Consider the following 12,075-nt stretch of genomic DNA (forward strand, 5'->3'; position numbering starts at 1 on the left):
TGATGGTGTTAATTTTGGACATAAGACTGTACAGTGATTCCATGTTTTCCTCAGAACTGAGTGTTCCAAAAATGTTACTGACTACCGCAATGTATTTCAGTGTTTCTTAAAGCCAGAAAATTGCCATTTGAAATGACTGGTGTCGTTGTCTGTTATGCGTTTCTCTTTTCTACAAAATTAAACTGAATGAACATCCTCCAAGTCTGGGGATTCCATCATTTTTGCCAAAGGTTGTATAAACTTGCAACGTAGCAGAGCCACGCCTGATTAACGGTATCACTCACCAAAGGACAAAAGAAAGAAATAAACCCCGGTGAGGAGTCAACGTCTTGAGTAACTTACCATCTTAGGATGTCCATGCAGAGACAAGGGACACTTTCAAAAAAGGTCCTATCATGCTCATTTCAGGGTCTTTTAAAAACTACATTGACTTCCCAGTTTGCACATCTGTATTATTTTCCTCTAGGACGAAACTTTAGGATTTAGCAGCCTGTCCCAGTAAACACTGTTGCGTCGACCAGCTCTTCCTCCCAGGGAATCCAAGTTACTGGTCGATCCCAAATTTCACGACTGGATTTGTTGCACAGGTGGCATCCTGTGACAGTTCCACGCTGGAAATCACTGAGAGCGGCCAATTCTTTCACAAATGTTTGTAGAAACAGTCTCCATGCCTAAGTGCTTGATTTTAAACAAAGGATCTAACATAATATTGTGAGAGTCCAGTCCATAGTGGATCTAACATAATATTGTGAGAGTCCAGTCCATAGTGGATCCAACATAATAGTGAGAGTCCAGTCCATAGTGGATCCAACATAATAGTGAGAGTCCAGTCCATAGTGGATCTAACATAATAGTGTGAGAGTCCAGTCCATAGTGGATCTAACATAATAGTGTGAGTCCAGTCCATAGTGGATCTAACATAATATTGTGAGAGTCCAGTCCATAGTGGATCTAACATAATAGTGTGAGAGTCCAGTCCATAGTGGATCTAACATAATAGTGTGAGTCCAGTCCATAGTGGATCTAACATAATATTGTGAGAGTCCAGTCCATAGTGGATCTAACATAATAGTGAGAGTCCAGACTATAGTGGATCTAACATAATATTGTGAGAGTCCAGTCCATAGTGGATCCAACATAATAGTGTGAGTCCAGTCCATAGTGGATCTAACATAATAGTGAGAGTCCAGTCCATAGTGGATCTAACATAATAGTGAGAGTCCAGTCCATAGTGGATCTAACATAATAGTGTGAGAGTCCAGTCCATAGTGGATCTAACATAATAGTGAGAGTCCAGTCCATAGTGGATCTAACATAATAGTGAGTCCAGTCCATAGTGGATCTAACATAATAGTGAGAGTCCAGTCCATAGTGGATCTAACATAATAGTGTGAGAGTCCAGTCCATAGTGGATCTAACATAATAGTAAGAGTCCAGTCCATAGTGGATCTAACATAATAGTGTGAGAGTCCAGTCCATAGTGGATCTAACATAATAGTGAGAGTCCAGTTCATAGTGGATCTAACATAATAGTGAGAGTCCAGTCCATAGTGGATCTAACATAATAGTGTGAGTCCAGTCCATAGTGGATCTAACATAATAATAAGAGTCCAGTCCATAGTGGATCTAACATAATAGTGTGAGAGTCCAGTCCATAGTGGATCTAACATAATAGTGAGAGTCCAGTCCATAGTGGATCTAACATAATAGTGAGAGTCCAGTCCATAGTGGATCTAACATAATAGTGAGAGTCCAGTCCATACTGGATCTAACATAATAGTGTGAGAGTCCAGTCCATAGTGGATCTAACATAATAGTGATAGTCCAGTCCATAGTGGATCTAACATAATAGTGAGAGTCCAGTCCATAGTGGATCTAACATAATAGTGAGGGTCCAGTCCATAGTGGATCTAACATAATAGTGTGAGAGTCCAGTCCATAGTGGATCTAACATAATAGTGAGAGTCCAGTCCATAGTGGATCTAACATAATAATAAGAGTCCAGTCCATAGTGGATCCTACATAATACTGGGCCAAGTGATTAGGACACCTGATTCTCATCATTTGGATGGGTGGCCAAATACTTTTTAAAAAGTTGCATTTTCCCCCAATGCGTGAAGGCTGAGGTATCAGCCTTCAGGTATCGTTCAAGACTCATCAATAAAAATACTTTCAAATATTGTTCATTAGATTTAAGTTGATTTGCAAATAAACATTCATAACCAAAACTTGAAGCGCAAACAAAACATATTGTTTCATGAGAACGTTTTGCTTGGTATTAACTTCAAAGTATTTGGTTTTAAAAATTAAAAATATTCCAAAACTTTTCCCTTTTTTTTAGTTCCAAATCCATTATTTTTGTTTAAAAATCAATTTTGCATAAAAAGACACATTTCACTCTATGGTGAAGGCTCTGTAACCAGATGTCAGATGACCACACTGCAAAAACTGAAATAGAAGTAAGATTAAGCATCTCAAATAAGGTTGATATTTGCTTGTTTTCTGTCTGATAAGATAATTCTTCTCACTAAGCAGATTTCATGTTAGAGTCTTTTACTTGTTTTAAGGGTTTTGGTCCTAAATGATCTCAGTAAGATATTACAGCTTGTTGCTGAGATTTTATGACCTATATTGAGTAAAACATGCTTGAAACTAGAATATCAACTGTTGCAAAGCTGTGTCATCAACACTCACAAGTATAAAACTACTTTTTTAAAGGCCTGAAATGAATTTTTTTTATTTAAATGGGGATAGCAGATCCATTCTATGTGTCATACTTGATCATTTCGCAATATTGCCATATTTTTGCTGTAAGGATTTAGTAGAGAACATCGACGATAAAGTTCGCAACTTTTGGTCGCTGATAAAAAAGCCTTGCCTGTACCGGAAGTAGCGTGATGTCACAGGTTGAAAGGCTCCTCACATTTCCCCATTGTTTACACCGGCAGCGAGAGCGATTCGGACCGAGAAAGTGACGATTACCCCATTAATTTGAGCCAGGATGAAAGATTCGTGGATGAGGGACGTGAGAGTGAAGGACTAGAGTGCAGTGCAGGACGTATCTTTTTTCGCTCTGACCGTAACTTAGGTACAAGCTGGCTCATTGGATTCCACACTTTCTCCTTTTTCTATTGTGGATCACGGATTTGTATTTTAAACCACCTCGGATACTATATCCTCTTGAAAATGAGAGTCGAGAACGCGAAATGGACATTCACAGTGACTTTTATCTCCACGACAATACATCGGCGAAGCACTTTAGCTACGGAGCTAACGTGATAGCATCGGGCTTAACTGCAGATAGAAACAAAAGAAATAAACCCCTGACTGGAAGGATAGGCAGAAAATCAACAATACTATTAAACCATGTACCTGTTACTACACGGTTAATGCTTTCCAGCCTGGCGAAGCTTAACAATGCTGTTGCTAACGACGCCATTGAAGCTAACTTAGCTACGGGACCTCACAGAGCTATGCTAAAAACATTAGCTATCAACCTACGCCAGCCAGCCCTCATCTGCTCATCGACACCCGTGCTCACCTGCGTTCCAGCGATCGACGGAGCGACGAAGGACTTCACCCGATCATCGATGCGGTCGGTGGCTAGCGTCGGATAGCGCGTCTGCTATCCAAGTCAAGTCCTCCTGGTTGTGTTGCTGTAGCCAGCCGTTAATACACCGATCCCACCTACAGCTTTCTTCTTTGCAGTCTCCATTGTTCATTAAACAAATTGCAAAAGATTCACCAACACAGATGTCCAGAATACTGTGGAATTTTGCGATGTAAACAGAGCGTTTTGTATTGGATACAATGTGTCCGAATACTTCCGTTTCAATGATTGACGTCACGCGCATACGTCATCATACATAGACGCTTTCAACCGGAAGTTTCACGGGAAATTTAAAATGTCACTTTATAAGTTAACCCGGCCGTATTGGCATGTGTTGCAATGTTAAGATTTCATCATTGATATATATATCAGACTGCGTGGTCGGTAGTAGTGGCTTTCAGTAGGCCTTTAAAGTAATTTCTTACTGCAAGCATGTAAAAAAAAAAAAAAAATCATGACTTCGACACAAATGTGTCTCATATTAAAACAGATGACAGCCAAATGGACTTTGCAGTTTTATTTTCAATGAAAGAATAGAAAATATGTACTCATATAGTAGTACAGTTGTTATTAGTGAGAATATACTTATTTTGAGGTATTTTTGGGTTCATTGAGGTTAGCTAATTTTACTTGTTTTGGAAAGTCTTGTTTTATTGGCAGATAATTTTGCTCAGTTCAAATAAAATACCCCTCATTTTTGTATTTTTTTTTTCTTGTTTTTGAACACTGACTTTTTGCAGTGCACATGGTAAAAAAAATGTTTTTAAAAAAATCTAAACTTTCTTTTGACTCCACTGTGACTTTATTCAAGCGACCAAAAATCATTCTGAAAGTGGCAACGTAATATATACCACAACGGGAACAATTTGCTCGGAAATGTTCCAGTTCAAATGAACATTTTTTAATGATGTATACATGTATACAATTGGATAAGCATATTTTCAAAAATATGTGATGTTATTTGCCATCATTTGATTCAAATAATACTAATGATTTGGTGACCCTGTGACGAGGCAGACTTAATTTATTTTACAAAAAAAGGGAAGGAGGGACCTAATTTAAGCACATTTGTCATTTTTAACATCAGAAACACACACCCACACACACAGGTGCATCGTATGACTTATCATACTCTAATAGGCATTTGCAGATTTCCATGGAAAAAAAAAAAAATTAAGCAGGTCAAACATATCAATAAGGTGCCAATCCAAATAACGTGTGCATGATTAGTGAAGCTAACGACAAAACCAAAACGCCGGAAAACTCAATTAAATTCCGCGTCCTGATCACGACTAGTCGACAATCATTTTCCTCGATCCACATTTACAAGTTGAAGTCATTTTTATGCGGCGTGAGCGCGTCCTAACTGTCAAACGCATCGACGTTGTTACATATAAAATGCACGTGACAGTGCTCGGAGTAGCAACATACGTACATTTACAACAGCTTTACACGCCACTTACTCTTGGTACCTGAACAAGGAGCGTCGAGGCGGCCCTTTCACGTGGGACCAATCTAGCGGACAACCGGGAGTGAGAAGTGGCCTAAGGGGGGGGGGGACACAGCAAAGACACACAAAATTGGAAGGGTCTCTGGAAGGGTCACTCCACCGAAACTGGTATTTCTGGGGTCTTCATTTAGCAATTTTGACCATCCAGAATAAGCACTTCGCAGAGAAGTCTCGTAGTAATTGCGTTGAACTTGCTTTTTCAATGATAAAACACATCAAGAACGTAGGGCCACCCAAATAAGAGAGACGCAAATTGAGAGTATTTTTCGTTTTTTTGCCTGATCCATATGGATAGGCATTCGACAACATGATTACTTGGGGAAATTAACACTTTCCTACATTAATATCAAACGTGTCATTATTGGGACAAGCCTCTTTAGACCTTAAACTATGTAGTGCAATCCTTTTTACCACATAATATTAACTAATGGATTAATTAGCCCATTCCTAGCCCAACCACTGGAAAAACTCACAATCTCACCAAGTATGTATTTCAATTTCTAGTCAAATTGTCCAAACAAACTCAATGCAAGTCACAATTCCCTGAATAGTCATTTTTCTGTTGTTTTTAGGTAATAGATCTGAGGAAAAAAAATAGCAGAAGACACAGAACTTCACAATACTAATTATAGTTAATGTTTTTATTTGATAATTTCAAGATCATTTTTCAATTTTTGAAGTTTAAATATGTTTTATGTCAAGAACTCTTACCAAGACAATTTTGATGTGTTCTATTGGCAGATTTTCTCAGATTATGTTCATGTCAGATTCTATTACTTACTAGTATTGTGGCTTACCACACACTTGTGATGCTCAAAAGGCGAATTCTATCGATCAATTGCCTGAAAACAAGTTATGTCTCACTGAAAAAACACTATTCAGGGGTTTGTGACTTGTTCATCGCCCAACCACTGGAAAAACTCACAATCTCACCAAGCATGTACTTGTCATTTCTAGTCAAATTGTCCAAACAAACTTAATGCAATTCCCTGAATAGTCATTTTTCAGTTGTTTTTAGGCAATAGAGAAAAAAATACTACTTTTGAGCATCACAAGTTTGTTGTAAGACCCAGAACTTCACAATACTAGTAACTATAGATAATGTTTTGTTTTTTGATAATTTCAAGATCATTTTTCAATTTCTGAAGCTTCAATGTTTTATTTTAAGAAATCTTACCAAGACAATTTTGATTTGTTCTAATGGCAGATTTTGTTAATTTAAAATGTTCTTACTTACTAGTATTGTGGAGTGGTGTGTCTTACAACAAACTTGTGATGCTCAAAAGTAGTATTTTTCCCCCCACAGAAGATCTATTGCCTAAAAACAAGTTCTTATGTCTCACAGAAAAAACATTATTCAGGGGTTTGTGACTTGTTCCTAGCCCAACCATTGGAAAAACTCACAATCTCACCAAGCATGTATTTGTCATTTCTAGTCAAATTGTCCAAACAAACTTAATGCAATTCCCTGAATAGTCATTTTTCAGTTGTTTTTAGGCAATAGATCTGAGAAAAAAAATACTACTTTTGAGTATCACAAGTTTGTTGTAAGACACAGAACTTCACAATACTAGTAACTATAGATAATGGGTTTTTTTGGACAATTTCAAGAAATCTTACCAAGACAATTTGATTTGTTCTATTGGCAGATTGTGTTCATTTCAGATTGTCTTACTTACTAGTATTGTGGAGTTTTGTGTCTTACAACAAACTTGTGATGCTCAAAGGTAGTATTTTTTCCCCACAGACGATCTATTGCCTAAAAAAAAGTTTTTATGTCTCACTGAAAAACCACCATTCAGGGGTTTGTGACTTGTTCCTAGCCCAACCATTGGAAAAACTCACAATCTCACCAAGCATGTACTTGTCATTTCTAGTCAAATTGTCCAAACAAACTTAATGCAATTCCCTGAATAGTCATTTTTCAGTTGTTTTTAGGCAATAGATCTGAGAAAAAAAATACTACTTTTGAGTATCACAAGTTTGTTGTAAGACACAGAACTTCACAATACTAGTAACTATAGCTAATGTTTGTTTTTTGATCATTTCAAGATCATTTTTCAATTTCTGAAGCTTAAATATGTTTTATTTCAAGAAATCTTACCAACACAATTTGATTTGTTCTATTGGCAGATTTTGTTCATTTCAGATTGTCTTACTTACTAGTATTGTGGAGTTTTGTGTCTTACAACAAACTTGTGATGCTCAAAAGTAGTATTTTTCCCCACAGAAGATCTATTGCCTAAAAACAAGTTCTTATGTCTCACTGAAAAAACACTATTCAGGGGTTTGTGACTTGTTCCTAGCCCAACCACTGGAAAAACTCACAATCTCACCAAGCATGTATTTGTCATTTCTAGTCAAATTGTCCAAACATACTTAATGCAAGTCACAATTCCCCGAATAGTCATTTTTCAGTTGTTTTTAGGCAATAGATCTGACCCAGAACTTCACAATAGTAGTAACTATAGCTAATGTTTTTATTAGATGATTTCAAGATAATTTTTTAATTTTTTGAAGCTTAAATGTTTTATTTCAGGACATCTTACCAATTTCAATTTTGATTTGTTCTATGGCCAGATTTTCAAAAATAATCTGCCAATGGAACAAGTCAAAATTGTATTACATTTAAGAGTTAAAAACTGAATTGATCTTGAAACTTATTATTAGCTATATTTACTAGTATTGTGGAGTTTTGTGTCTTACAACAATCTTGTGATGCTCAAAAGTAGTATTTTTTTCCCCCCGCAGAGGATCTATTGCCTAAAAACAAGTTCTTACAGTCCAGGCCAAAAGTTTGGACACACCTCATTCAGTGCGTTTTCTTTATTTTCATGACTATTTATTTACATTGTAGATTGTCACTGTAGGCATCAAAACTATGAATGAACACATGTAGAGTTATGTACTTAATAACCAAAAAAGGTGACATAACTGAAAACATGTTTTATATTCTAGTTTCTTCAAAATAGCCACCCTTTGCTCTGATTACTGCTTTGCACACTCTTGGCATTCGCTCAATGAGAAACCATTTCAGGTACAGGTAGTCACCTGAAATGGTTTTCACTTCACAGGTGTGCTTGAAGCTCATCGAGAGAATGCCAAGAGTGTGCGAAGCAGTAATCAGAGCAAAGGGTGGCTATTTTGAAGAAACTAGAATATAAAACGTGTTTTTTGTTAAGTACATAACTCCACATGTGTTCATTCATAGTTTTGATGCCTTCACTGACAATCTACAACGTAAATAGTCATGAATAAAAAGAAAACGCATTGAATGACAAGGTGGGTCCAAACTTTTGGCCTGTACTGTATGTCTGACTGAAAAAACACTATTCAGGGGTTTGTGACTTGTATTAAGTTTGTTTAGTTTGACTGGAAATTAAAAATATACACTTGATGAGATTGTGAGTTTTTCCAGTTCAAAAACAGCGAAAAAGCATCATGGACTACCATAAAAACCATCTGTGACGGACAACTCAACCATCAAATTGTGGTTATTAAAGGAAAATCTCGTCTGTTTGGGTGAAGTGTCCCCTTTCCATCAACGTTTACTTGGGTGAAACATGTTTCAACGTGGGCTTACACACACCTTCAAACCCCGGCAGCCTTCGAAACCAAACCAGCGTGGACTCAACGCTCCAGAGCTCTATTTAGGATTTCCCCCAAAAAAAGCTGTTAAGAGCAATGAAATAAACATGCAAGGTTACTACTTTACAAAAAAAAAAAACCCCTACAGAAGCAAACGTAGGTCTGTCAATCATTCGTGTTGCCAGGATGCGTATCGAAGTATTCAATTGTGGCGCTACCTTGCTCCTTGAAATATTGCGGTACAGACACATTGAATTCAGCCAAGAATAGGTGCTAGTAGCCAACAGCGAGAACTATTGCATAGGATAAAAATATCAGGCCAGGCTACTAGAATACTTCTGATGGACTAATTGTAATTGTAAGCCAGAGCAGCTGCAGAGGGTTTGTGTGTTTGAAACGGTTTAGTCACAGCCTGATCTCTTTGGTTGTGTTTGGACTATAAGGGACGATATTCCGCTTCAGCTCTTCAAAAATGGGGTGGATTACATTTTCCATTTTCTCTTTATAATATTTTTTCGAACATGTGAGCAATGCATGCAAATATTTCCGCCAATAACAAGTATTCTGGTTGTTGTTGTTTTTTTTAAATAAGAGGCAATTGTATTAACTAAGGCTTCATTTTCACTGGTCAAATTCAGTGTAGCATAAAGTGTCATTTTTTAAGGTGGCACGACTTTGTCTCGACTGTTGTGGCACAGTTTGAGTACGAAATTAAAAAAAACAAACACGAGGAGGCGGCCGTTGGGAAGGCATCATTTCCAGTACTGGCAGGAGACGTTTTTGGGTTGTGCTTATGAATGAAGACAGGGCGGGGGAGGATTGGGGAATATGACTTGATATAATTGATCGCATGTCCTCTCCCATGAATAAGCGCACTGTAAACGTTTCAAGTGTGTTCCTGTGATGTACTGAGCCCTCCTCTCCGTGTGGTCCTCGCGCATCTTTGCTGAAGTGTCACGTCCCTTGCCAGCTTCACGTCTCGTCGTCGTCCTCTTTGGCAGCAGTGGCGTCATAGAAATTTACTAGAATGCGGCTGCGCATTGCCAGTAGATGCTGTCTTTTTGCCGCGCTCCCCTTTCACTTAGCTGATGCTGAGCTGCGCGAATCCGATGAGTTTAATGTCGTCGGGAATTTCGGACTCCTCCACACCAGATGCCTGGGGGAACAAACGTAAGACATGTGAGTGGAGAAGAAGGTAAAAACTTCTTGAAGTGGTGCCTCGGTTTTTTTTTTGTATGCACCACTTTTCGTATGATTCCGTTTTTGTATTTTGTTTCACCCAACATTCAGGCACATGAAATTTCGCATCAAAATATCACTTCCGCGTTTAAAAAAAAAAAAAATCAATTAAAACTAGAGATGTCCGATAATATCGGCAGTCCGATATTATCGGCCGATAAATGCTTTCAAATGTAATATCGGAAATTATCGGTATCGGTTTCAAAAAGTAAAATGTATGACTTTTTAAAACGCAGCTGTACGGAGTGGTACACGGACGTAGGGAGAAGTACAGAGCATTTGCGTTAGAGATGCGCGGATAGGCAATTATTTCATCCGCAACCGCATCACAAAAGTCGTCATCCACCCGCCATCCACCCGAACTAACATTTTATCAAAACCACAACCGCCCGCCACCCACCCGTTGTTATATATCTAATATAGACGATACAAGGCATTCCTGTTAAAGAAATGAGACTGATCCAATGCAGCAGAGACATTCAATGCGTGCCACTCAATAATATCTCTTGGCCACGCATTAGAGCATACTTGCCAACCCTCCCGGTTTTACCGGGAGACTCCCGGTATTCAGCCGGAGCTGGAGGCCACGCCCCCTCCAGCTCAATGCGGACCTGAGTGGGGACAGCGGCGACAGTCTGTTTTCATGTCCGCTTTCCCACAATATTAACAGCGTGCCTGCCCAATCACGTTATAACTGTAGAATGATCGAGGGCGAGTTCTTGGTTTCTTATGTGGGTTTATTGTTAGGCAGTTTCATTAACGTCCTCCCAGCGCGGTAACAACACACAACAACAGCAGTCACGTTTTCGTCTACCGTAAAGCAGTTCGTCTGCCGTAAACTGCAATGTTGTGACACTCTTAAACAGGACAATACTGCCATCTACTGGAAAGCCTCCAGAACACTGAAATTCAAGTATTTCTTTTATTTATATGTATAATAAAATATATATATATATATATATATATATGAAATACTTGAGTTGGTGAATTCTAGCTTAAATATATTCCCCTCTTAACCACGCCCCCAACCACGACCCCGGCCCAACCACGCCCACAATTTCTTCCCCCTACAAAAACCTTCTCCCCCCCATTTACTTCCGTGGTCATGTTTCCTCTTACGTCATTGACAGCGATCGATAGCACTTCGGCTTTGACTGCCCGTCGCCGGAAGGATACTTCGTCTTTGACAGCTGCTGGAATCTGAAGAAATTGATGATTGTTTTTTTTTTTTGTACAGGCGCGAAACAGGACAGTCGCGTGCGGGTTAAGGACCCCCGGCAACTTTGTAACTTTATTGGACGCAGCCCCGGAAGTAAATGGGGGTGGGGGGAAGGCTTTTATAGGGGGGAAGAAATTTGGCGTGACAGCTGCAGCAGTGCCTGATGAATAATTGCCTGTTTCAAAGAGCGCTGCTCGTTTTTCGTATGTGGGTTGTCACATATGCATGTACACTAGATGGCAGTGTTGCCCTGTTTGAGACTGTCACAGCATTGCTGTTTACGGCAGACGACCTGCTTTACGGTAGGACAAAAACGTGACTGTTGTTGTTGTGTGATGTTGCCGCACTGGGTGGACTTTCATGAAAACTGCCTACAATAAACCCACCTAAAGAAACAAAGAACTCGCCCTCGATCATTCACATGGGTAACAACATTTAACTATGTATTTTTTTTTCTGAATTGGTTCAACCGCCACCAGCCCGAATCTATTTAAAATCTATTTTTTTCATCATGCAACCGCCCAACCCGCGGACTCCGCGGGTGTGCCCGCTAACCGCGCATCTCTAATTCGCATCTCCCAGTCATACTCGCCAACCCTCCCCATTTTCAACTCCCAAATTTCAGTGCCCCTCCCGAAAAATCTCCCGGGGCAACCATTCTCCCGAATTTCTCCCGATTTCAACCTAGAAAACAATATTGGGGGCGTGCCTTAAAGGCACTGCCTTTGCGTGCCGGCCCAGTCACATAATATCTACGGCTTTTCACACACGCAAGTGAACGCAAGGCATACTTGGTCAACAGCCATACAGGTCACACTGAGGGTTACCATATAAACAAGTTTAACACTGTTACAAATATGCGCCACACTGTGAACCCACACCAAACAAGAATGACAAACACATTTCGGG

The 12,075-nt window shown here is 39.2% G+C and overlaps 1 protein-coding gene across 1 annotated transcript in view; it reads right to left on the minus strand.

The window, feature by feature from the left end:
• Positions 1 to 8,257: 8,257 nt before the first annotated feature.
• Positions 8,258 to 12,075, minus strand: part of oxsr1a (oxidative stress responsive kinase 1a) — a 38,098-nt gene continuing 34,280 nt past the window's right edge. Inside the window, exon 17 of the mRNA XM_062070302.1 lies at positions 8,258 to 9,864. Coding sequence (XP_061926286.1) covers positions 9,790 to 9,864 — 75 coding nt within the window. The 3' untranslated portion in view covers positions 8,258 to 9,789. The remainder of the gene's footprint in view (positions 9,865 to 12,075) is intronic.

The sequence above is a fragment of the Entelurus aequoreus genome, linkage group LG14 (assembly GCF_033978785.1).
Source record: "Entelurus aequoreus isolate RoL-2023_Sb linkage group LG14, RoL_Eaeq_v1.1, whole genome shotgun sequence".
Classification (NCBI taxonomy): Eukaryota; Metazoa; Chordata; class Actinopteri; order Syngnathiformes; family Syngnathidae; genus Entelurus; species Entelurus aequoreus.